The sequence below is a fragment of the Octopus bimaculoides genome, chromosome 8 (genome assembly GCF_001194135.2).
Source record: "Octopus bimaculoides isolate UCB-OBI-ISO-001 chromosome 8, ASM119413v2, whole genome shotgun sequence".
NCBI classification, from domain to species: domain Eukaryota; kingdom Metazoa; phylum Mollusca; class Cephalopoda; order Octopoda; family Octopodidae; genus Octopus; species Octopus bimaculoides.
Genome location: NC_068988.1, coordinates 96,107,857 through 96,118,922, shown reverse-complemented (window position 1 = coordinate 96,118,922; position 11,066 = coordinate 96,107,857). Strand labels below are relative to the sequence as shown.

At 34.9% G+C, this 11,066-nt stretch overlaps 1 protein-coding gene and 1 long non-coding RNA gene across 2 annotated transcripts; one reads left to right on the top strand and one right to left on the bottom strand.

Moving 5' to 3' along the window:
- Positions 1-280: 280 nt before the first annotated feature.
- Positions 281-4,683, bottom strand: LOC128248608 (uncharacterized). The gene is made up of 2 exons (XR_008264795.1): positions 1,721-4,683; positions 281-713 (listed from the first exon to the last, which is right to left on the bottom strand). It is a non-coding gene; the product is annotated as an uncharacterized LOC128248608 (long non-coding RNA).
- A 4,242-nt stretch (positions 4,684-8,925) lies between these two features.
- Positions 8,926-10,661, top strand: LOC106868283 (transcription initiation factor IIE subunit beta). Its single transcript, XM_014913475.2, has one exon. The coding sequence runs from the start codon at positions 9,291-9,293 to the stop codon at positions 10,158-10,160; it is 870 nt and encodes a 289-aa protein (XP_014768961.1). The 5' UTR covers positions 8,926-9,290; the 3' UTR covers positions 10,161-10,661.
- Positions 10,662-11,066: the final 405 nt, after the last annotated feature.

Below are 11,066 nucleotides of genomic sequence, written 5' to 3'. Positions count from 1 at the left end.
TTAGCTGTCGGATACCACCTTGTTGGCTGGGTGAGCAGGACAACATTCCTCCTAGATCGGAAGTCTAGTCCATTGTAGGGTGTACCCATTTACAGCTGAGTGGACTGAGCCACATGAAATGAAGGGTTTGGCGCATGAACACAATGCGCCACTCTGGGAATTGAACCTACAATGTAGTGATTGTGAACGTAACACCCCTACCACTAGGCCATGCACCTTTACACATACATACATACATACACACACATACAGGGAATGAAAGGAATATTTCTAATGCATGTACTGTAATGGTGTACAAAGACATTTATTTATAGATTTGTGGATGCAGCAATAAGATTTCTAAGAAAAAATGCTAAGCTAAAAAATAATAAAATGAAGGATAAAAATTAAAGCAATTTTCAATTGAAATATCTCTGTTATTCTACGCTTCTGTCTCGGTTGTTTTGTGAAGAAATCAAGAAATCCTTCTTAGAAACAGAAAGAAAATAACACAGGGTTTATTTTAATTTTATTTCTTTGGTTTCTTTGAAATCTATTCTCCTTCTAAAACTGTTTGTTCTTTGCTTCATCTTCTCAGTTCTGCCAGTTTTCAGTCAATAACTTTTTTCTGTCATTCTTATGATATACATAGAAAGAGATCCACAACAAAATTAAGAGCAATGTCTGCTTCAGGTTATAGAAATTTCACAACTGTGTTTAAAGCATTATGATTTCTGCAAATAAAAGAAATTTGACAATCAATAATTTTCCATCTATGAAAATCCATGGAGATGTTGTTTGTATCTGCCCTCACCACCACCACTTGACAATTGGTGTTCGTGTGTTTATGTCCCCATGACTTAGCAGTTCAACAAAATAAAAAGAATAATACCAGTTGATTCGTTTAATCAAAAGTTATTGAATGGTTTAAAATGTATGGGCTTCTCTGTCTGTCTGTCTCTAAGTAAAAGAATTCATCAGCATAATTGTCATCTACAAGTTTGAAAGCTTGTCTTTGCAACATTTCATTAAAAGAAATATGCATTACTATGAAAATTATGAAGCGAGACACCAAATTGTACCCATGCCGGTTTGTGACTGGCCAAGACCAGTTTCGCTGAACTCTAAACAATTCATCGATAGAAGCAACAGCTACTCTGTAAAAAATGGATTAGAAATATTAAACTGTGATAGAATGAAATGTTACTTCGTGTAAGATTTCTCTTCTCTCTCATCTGTTTCATGTCACAGCATTAAGAGATAAAAACCGATCCAATAGGCAACACAAGTCTGTGGAATGAAAAGGAAATATATCGTAGGATGTCTGTAGTGCAAATCAAAACCTAATCTCAAGCTCGCACACACTTACCGTTCATGTGAAGATAGAAAGCAGTGCTTCTGAGAATTTATGGGCAAAATATAGACTCACATACAAGTCTATGGCAAGTTTGATGTCATCTTCGGCATCACTACAAGATGAACAGTAATACAACTGTCATCTTGCCTCTCACTTCACTTCTCTGTCTATATAATCTCAAAACCAATTGCCGCTATCTCTCTACCTTGGCCCAACGTTATGTCATTCTTCAGCTACAACAGCAATCACACACACACATGTATGTATACATATATACATTCATATGTACATACATAAACAAGCGCACGCATGTACTACATACGCATGTGTACACACACACGCACACGCACATACATACAGGTACACATACGCATAATTGTTTACCTTCTTACTTTGTTCTTTATTTTATTTTCCTTTCTGTTGTTCAATGCCTCAACCCACTTCCATTCGATGCAGTGGTCTGCTGAAACGGAAGTCTGGAGAAGAATTAAAACTGAGTACGGGGGAGAGAGAGAGAGAGAAAGACACATGTATGTATATATATATATAATCAGAAGAAGATCAGAGAGAGAGACAGAGAAAGATAGAGGTATAATTATAGGGGAGAGGGAGGGGGAATTATAGGAAAGAGAAATAGAGAGAGCGCTAGAGGGAAAAATAATAAAAACGTGGTACAAGTAATAGTAGTAGTGGGAGGATGGGGAGGTATAAGAAGAGATAATAAAAAGTTGATGGGTGGAGGGAGGTGAATGAAGGAGAGAAGGAGGAATAAAAGAGAAAGGGTGAGGATGAGGAGAGCAGAATGAACTCTAATTATATAACAGAATTGTGAACGTGTGGTTGTATGTGAGTATGTGTCTACTGTAAAGGAAATATTCATGTGAAAAGATGAAAGAAAAGAGAAGAAAATCCGAAGGCAAAATCAGTAAATATATTCTAGACAGAATAATAAAACGATGGCAGTAGTGCTAGTATTATCGAAGCTGTTTAGCCCCTGGTCTGCCGTGGTTGTGAAGAATTATGATCAAAGAGGTTCCATTCTTATCTTTTTAGACATAAACGCATAAAGGACTACGTTATCCAATGTGTTCATATTTAAAACAATAAAGGATGACTGAAGAGAGATTTGGCAGCTATTTCTAGTAGGTTAGCCGACCGTATAGAGAAGCCTCCCTCGTTGTCTCTTGCTGCTGGTATTCGATGGTGATGGTGGTGGTGGTGGCGGTGCCCGTTTGTAGTGAGTGGTTTTCTGGAAAAATAAACAAAACAAACAAAAACCAGAAGACAAGTATCTCATTGAGCATTCATAATGTGAAAAGGAAAGTACAAAGAGGAGACAGTAGTAGAGTAAAAGAGGAGGAGGAGGAGGATGTAACAACGAAGGGAATGGTTGGTGGTGGTGGTAGTGGGGAGTGACGGTGTTGTTAGTACACTTGTGGTAGTATAAAAGATGGTAAATGGTTTGGTACTAATAGGAGTGGTGAGATTGTTAGTCGTCGTCGTCGCAATATTGCTGATAGTGCTAATGTTGATGAAGGTGTTGTTGCTGATGTTTAAACCCCAAGTTTTCCTTGATCGAGCAAACATATGTTAAAAGACATTTCAGCCATAATTATTCCGTCTTTTTTTTTTCTGGCAGTCGACTACATTATTTAATGGAGGATTTGATTGTTATTTCTAGCTGGTTCGAGAGGTTCCCAGTGGTAGCGATGTTATAACTAATTAAATGTATTATTGTTGTTGGCCCTGATCAGCCTTGACTCAGCAGACTTATGGGTCTAAAAGTGTTCCCACCATGACTATCCAGTCCCCCCCCCTCTATATCCACCGATCGTTGTGTATCTAAGACAACACGACACTGTCCATTGTGTCCGTTCTTTTTTCTTTTAAGACAGGGCTGCTTTTCTGATTAGGTCAAATGACTATGTATAGATTCTTTCATCGGCTCGCAGTCAGCGGAATCGGTAGAGCGTCGGACAAAATGCTTTGTGGGTTTTCTTCCGACACTTTGCGTTCTGAGGTCAACTTTGTCCTTTATCCCTCTGGGTCAACAAAATAAAGTATCAGTCAAGCAACTGGGGTCAACGCTGTCGAATTATCCACTTTACACAAAATTGCTGGGTTTGTGCGTAAATTAGAAATCATTTTTGGTTTAGTAAAAGCGATAATGTTGACGATAGTTTGTAGTGATCAAGCTGGTGTTGGTGATGGCAGCAGTAATTGAATAATTTGGCAGCTTTTTGTGTTGACATTCCAGTTTTTCTTAGTGATGGCAGTGGTTTGGTCGAGTTAACCGACGTTCCAGCTGTAATAATCTCAAGATCATATTGTTGTCTCTTTCAGGACGGCAGAATGTGATCTGAAGGAGATTTGGTTGTTATTTCTAACATTACAACCACGTACAAATATCAAAAACATTATTGCCGTGAACATACAAAAAACAAAAAACAACTAAAAACGCGCGATATACCTTAAACTACGTTATTTAATGTGTCTTTCGTGTTTTTAGAAAAGAATGATTTAAAAGTGATTTGGCTACCGTTTCTAGCAGGTTGAGCAACCACGTAGATGCTCCCTTGTCGACTCATCGTGTTGTTGTTGACCGCGATCTGGGAAAATGGAAGTTATTGATTTGTATAAAATTTTTGACAGAAATGAATTTAAAAAATAGTAAATGCTGCTAAAATTTAAAATACGATAAAATTAATAATAGTTTTAAAAAAATAAACTAAAACGGAATATTTGAAGAAAACACAAAAATGAAAAAAAACAAAACAGTAATAGTAAAAAAATTAAAATTATATAACGGTATTGATTTGAGAAATATGGAAATCGATCAGTTGATCTGATAAGTGAAGAAGTCACATGAACGCTGTTGCCTTAGCAACAAGAACTGCAAAGAAATCCAATCTCTCTCTTTCTCTCTCTCATCAGCTTCCAATCCCAAACAAGAGGAAGTCTTGGAAGAATGGTGATGATTAACGTTGCTGCTTTTGTCTGTAGAAAGGCTTCTGTCCAGGATATTATGGAAGAGGAGGTCGGAGAGAGACACAGGAGGCATGTGATGGTGTTATATTTATAGTAAATGGAAGAGAGAGAGGGTGATGGCGGTATTGGGAAAGAAAAAAACAAAACAAGAAGATATTTAATATATTCAGTTGACAAACTGATATTTTCTGGTTTTGTTATTCGTTCTTTTATCACCGCCCTCATTGCCCTATCCCCCCATCATCACTGTCATAATCATTCTCATCATTAACAGTCACCTCCACTACGATCATTATGAACTTCATCTTCTGCTTATAACAATCGTGATTTTTCTTCTTCTTCATCATTTACACAGTTGTCATCATCGTCCTGCCACTACCAGCCGACTCTCAATATATATTTCTATTACAATAAATCCAATATCGGTAAACCGTGTTCAGACTGCATCAGTGTGGTAAATATATTTCCAGAATGAAATATGAGCAAAAATAGAGTAGAAATACAAAATTTCCCCGTTTTTACTCGTGTTTCTTCCAGGTTTCTCTTTGAAAGCCACATCCGCACTGATGTGGCTTTCAACATTTGCTTGTAGCTGTTGAGAATGACCGTCGATTAACAAAAATATTGGATAGGAACGAGCAAGGGGATCTACTGGTTTTGTTCTTAAATTAAGAACTGTTGTCATCAACCTCACCACCGTCACCGCCACCATGAAGTACCAATCATCTACCAAGAGTTGATGGTACAAAATATGTATCAGTGAAATATTGGTGTTAATATAATCAATCACTCCTACCCCTAAAACTAGCGAATCTGCTCGTTAGAAATCATTTTAAACAGAATTGACATTTGTTTCGGCTTTCTATTCTGAGTTCAAATCTCATCGAGGGCAACTTTACATTTCATCTTCCCAGGATCAATAAGGAAGTACCAGTATTGGGGGTAAAGTTAATTAACTGACAAAACCATCCTCATAAATTTCTAGCCGTGTGCCTATCATCATCCATTTCCAACAGTTTCACAAGAGCTTCTTCTGCATTACTAGGGGCATAGGGTACCCACCCCTCAACTTCCTTCAACGTCTTCGACTGCAACAAAGACACACACACACATACGTCTATGACCTGTCAGTCCTGAAGTTTCTTTCTGTTTGTTTATTTAGGCAGGTCCAGAATCTACCGCCGGTTTGTCAGGCATGTCGCCACTTCACCATCTTACTCGTTTTTGTTAGCTGGGTGGACCAGAGCAATGTGAAACGAAGTGTTTTGCTCGAGAATACAACGCATCGCCTCTCCAGCAACCGAAACCACAATCTTACGATTATGAGTTCAACACCCTAACCACTAAACCACACTAGAGTACTGTTCCCATATTTAGGATTGTTCTACTGATATAGCCATGTCGCTCACCAACGTACTCAATTTTTTGGCTCACAGATATACTATCTCCTTAATCTGCCAATGATTAACTTCCGCTCCTCGGAATTAGTTGGTTTCAAGCCACTTCCATTTATATACTTCCGACTCACTCATCTTTTCTACTCCTTTCGTCACCTATCCTTTTCATTAACCATGTCGTCCAATCCTTCAAATCCAGAATGTCAACCATCTGGAATTCTCATCCGGCACAGTTTTTCCGACAGCTATGGACATTCACTTATGCAAAATCTGAAAGGAGCCGGAGGACTTGCAAAAGGGCATAGGTACAATTTCCCCTTCCAGAACAAACCAATAATTATTAAAAGTAAAGTACTAGAGTCCACTAAATCTATTTAACTCTCTCTCTCCGAAATATATGGTCAAGTGCCTAAGTCAGAAACCAGCATTGTTGAACTGTCGTTATATTGCCGACAACTAGGTTTGGGGTATTTGTTTTGTGCTGCATTGCTGGAAATAACATTTAGAGCAAGTGAAATCATACAGACATGGTACTAATGCGTATGATATACTTTTTTTAGCATTGATTAAATCGGTTATTGTTGTTGAATAGTTGCGATCAGTTTGGGTTCTCAGAGAGAAAATAGCTGACACAGTAGTTTAGGTCAAATGTAATAAGTTTTGAATAATGTATTCCAGCAGTGGCTATCTTGTTTTATTAATAGAGAATAAGGTTCTGAGATACAAGATTTGAAATATGTAGACTTCAAGACAGTAAAGAGGTTATTGACATATATTTGGCTGTTTTATTGGTCAACGACTGCGTAGACGGCCCGACGTTGATTCGTTAAGAGTTTGGACTCTTTGGATCAGAAAGTCATCAGGACAAACAACACGCCACAGACTATTTTAGGATTAAGAAATAATTAGTAAATCGTTCATGAATACATGTTTTGTCTTTAAACAAAACTTTGAAATTAGATGATGTACTCTATTTATTTCTCGTTCACTACAGCACAATATTAGCTGATGTGCTTTTAAACAAGCTATTTTGTTCCCTTTCAGTTTCTATTTATTCAACAGGTTGGAAATAATTACGAAACTAAAATAGTTCAAACTTTTGTTGTTAATAAAGTTATCTCCCTTGAATTCGAGCCGCCATCTTCAAGAATATTTCCAAATTTAATTTGATTAAATTTTAAGTTTTTATCTATTTCACCGAAAATAGACAATACGGCTACCGAATGTAATCAGTAGCCTTTTAAGTGACGTTATAGAAAAAAGGGCAATGTCGTGAAATTAAAATAATTGGTATAGAGAGAAAAATCTAGTTGGTCGATCAGAATTTTTTATTCAAAGATTCTAATTAGAAACTCTTCTTGAAATTTTAATTAACACGAACCAACAAGGCAGCCTTTACCCGGTCACTTGCTACATTGTCCAATATTTATTTTCAGTTACATAAGGAGTTTTGAGACAATTTTACCGTTAATTCTACCTGCCAAATTATTTCAAATACCCCCCTACTTAAAAGGACAATGTTACCGAAATATTAAGAAAAAAATGAGATGGTTTATGTTAGAACACTCTTTAACCCTACGTGTTAAAAAAATGTCGACTTTGTTGAAATGAAATCGTAAAACTTAATTCCGAAAGCTTGTTTGGAAAAACAGTTTGAAATAAATCACTGAGACAGAACCAGACTAAACTGTTTTAGTTTGGTTAGATGTTAACTTGTCTTTTAATTTGTAAAATCAGTTTAGGAAATGACTAGAGTCTGAGAAAATTGGTAATAATCTGCATGGTCAAAAACCACTTAAAAGAAGTTGAATAAATGTGTGTATCATCAAAATGATCTATCTTTTGTAAAAGAAAAACCGCGTTGCTCAATTTCTTTTATTACCTCCTAACGGTAATGCTACAATATAAACCGCTCCATTTGGTTGCGATTATGGAGATATGTATGGATCGCTGGTTCTAACAAGTTTAAATGAATCGTGTTAGTTTAATTCGACTTAGCATTTATAAAAATATTATAAATAGCAAGGAAATACACGTCCCATTAATTCTCGCATACAATGTAATTCGTTTACATTATGTTTGGCTGAACCGTTAAACAGTCTGTCAAAATACATTGTAGTATTTAGCTACAGCCGTTTATATTCCGAGTTCAATTTTGCCTCTCAGCTTTCTGAGGTCGATAAAATAATATTCAAGTCTTGGGGACGATTTAATCTATTACATTTTCTCTTAAACTTTGTGTTCCAGCAGTGTTAGAAATCTATAGCATCCCGATTCGTTTGCTTAAAATGTAAACCAATTTGCCGCTGAATTTTATAACGGCCACGATAGAAATACTTCTTATTTTCACTCACTGTGTGTATGTATGCATGTATACACACACACACTGATGAACAAAAATAACCACTTGAACGTTGTAGAAACTAACACATTTTCGGTATTAAAGATGAGAAATAAGATATTTTGTATAAACAATTTTTAAAGCGCTTATAATAAGTTTAAATTAACTTTTCAATTGTTAATATTCATGCTACGTTTAGTAAAACATCTTTTCAGGTGTTTGAATAACAGCGGTTAATTTAACATTCAAAGATGTCACTTTAAAAGTGTTTGAATTACTATTTCATTACTTTCCTTTGTGTATACAGAATAAGTAATATTTTAGTGTCAATACAATTAAATTTGTGGAACGAGTTAATATTCATTGTTTGGACATTAAATTCCCAGTGTGGAAGCCGGCACCTGATAAAATTTAATAGGATCCAACATTGAAAAGGATATTCTTTATTCAATTTAAGCAGAAACAAATTTTCCAAAAAAAAAAAAAAAAGAAAGAAAGAAAGAATCACAAAAAATTGAAAGAAAATATTTATTTATTTAAAAGAGGAAAATGTCGCCAGGAAGTTTGATGTAAGAAATCGGTGACTATAAAGGAGAGTTTACTATAAATTGTATTCCGGATAGTGAGACCTGTTAGGTTTGCTTCTTTATTGCAACTAATTATCCATAAAACTGCAAACATAAGCATCGAACTTTGAAGAAATAAACATTACGTAACTTCTAATTTAATATTCAAATTCTTAACTCAAATAGAATATCATGATCTAATGCACATATTGGATACATAATTATCTAGTGTTATATATAATCAAATATAATCTATATCAACATAAATTTGAACAACAAATATAATTTTCCTTCTTATTTGATCTAAAGTAAAAGCCAAATATCCTTTGTTCTGGCATCTTTAATGTCTTGTTAATTCACGAAGCGTCTTTAATATTCGGAATTAGTTTATTTGAGAGAAACTTTCATTGGACACCGTCTAACTCGGAGGGACACTCGAATATTTACACCGGTTAATCCATGTTTAATCCTGTTGCAATAATTAATTGTGAGTTGAAAATTTGTTAATTGGTTCTTTGTTTTTTCTTGCTTATTCATAGTTTTGGTCTGGATATTTGTATGTAAAACAGATTTTTGGAATATTTATGGTTCCCATTGCTCCCATGTGTTTATAAATAGTGAATGTTTAACCGTAATTCCACACAAATTTAAAAGTTGGTACAATGGATCCTGCCCTGATCAAAGGACACGCATCTTTCTTGGCCAGAGCACGCAGTCAACCTGTTGTGGAAAAAAGGAAAAATCAACACAAGGATGAAAATAACGAATCACTTGCCAAAAAGCAAAAATCTTCCAAACCGCCAAAACCGAAACCAACTTCAAACACCGAAACTTACGACTATAAAACTGCCAAAGGAAGTTCTCAATATAAATTCAGTGTTTTGGCCAAAATAGTGAAACATATGAAAACCCGACATCAAAAAGGCTATGCCCATCCTTTGAATATCGAAGAAATACTTGACGAAACTAAGCAGTTAGATTTGGGAAGTAAGCAGAGACATTGGCTTGTAACAGAAGCTTTGATTAATAACCCGAAAATAGAAGTTGTCGATGGGAACACATATATCTTTAAACCAAAATATAATATTCGTAATAAAAAGGGATTAATGAATCTGTTGAAGAACCAAGATCTCCATGGTCTCGGTGGTGTTCTTATCGATGACATTGAAGAATCGATTCCAAATGCTCAGAAATCATTCAAAATATTAGCTGATCATATTATTTTCGTAGTAAGACCAATTGACAAAAAGAAAATACTCTTCTACAATGACAAGTATTGTCAATTTAAAATTGACGAAGATTTTCGAAAAATGTGGAGAAGTGTAACTGTGGAAGGTTTGGATGAGCAGAAAATTGAAGAATATCTCGAAAAACAAGGAATAAGTTTAATGCCAGATGTTGGTGTAAAACGGACTCCAATACAGAAGAGGAAGAAACTGAATGCTAAAAAGTCACGGACGTTTAAGAAGCATAACGACCATTTACAAGGAGTTCTTGAAGATTATTCCGACTTGACCAACAAACAGAAGTGAAACAGCGTCGAAGATTGGACCACTATGTCGACCGCTTTAATAATATTGCTTGTAGACAATCTGTAAGATATTTTTATCATGATATCATTGACATTTCCAATAACCAATGTGTGTTTTGCATTCTTTGAAGGAAACATGAAACGTCCCTTTGTAGTGAAGTACTTTTATATGTAGGTACTCACGTTAGGTTTTGTATTTAATTCAGTTAATGTGTTACCACTTGAAACTTTAAAATTTCTCGTATATATATATATATATATATATATATATATTATTGAACACCACACATCCATTTCCAAGTAAGACTATATATATATAGATGTAAATTGTAAATCCAAAAAATAACATACACACCTAATACTGGGAATAACTTCAACATCCATACATATATACAAAATATATTTCTAGTTAAAATGTAGTCATTTAAATATTTTACACAAAATTAATAATTTTTTGATTAAATGTGGTGAAACTGTGAATAATAACCTTTTTATTAATTAATGTATGGTGTGTGTTTTTATCTTCTTTTAAATTCCTTTTTTTTTACTGGTGCATTGCAAAATCTATTTTAGTATTATGTTCATGAAAAAATCTCTTTACTCTTGTGTTCTTGGTTCAGAATGGTCATCTTATTAATGAGATTAATACAGTTTACATAAAACTTGAACTGTATGGGAGAGACAGTAATGATATTTTAAATGAAGAAATTTATTTGCTGCTGAGCTTTATAAATGTAGAATTTTGAATGGAACAAAGAAGGTGAGTACAACTTTGGTGTTCCATTTTCATTCTATTAGAAGTGGCAAAAGATATTGATGAATAAATATTAAAGATTTTGGGACGTCAAAGGATGATGATGAATGAGAGGAATTACTGTGTCTCGAAGTGATGGAAGGTGTGCCATAG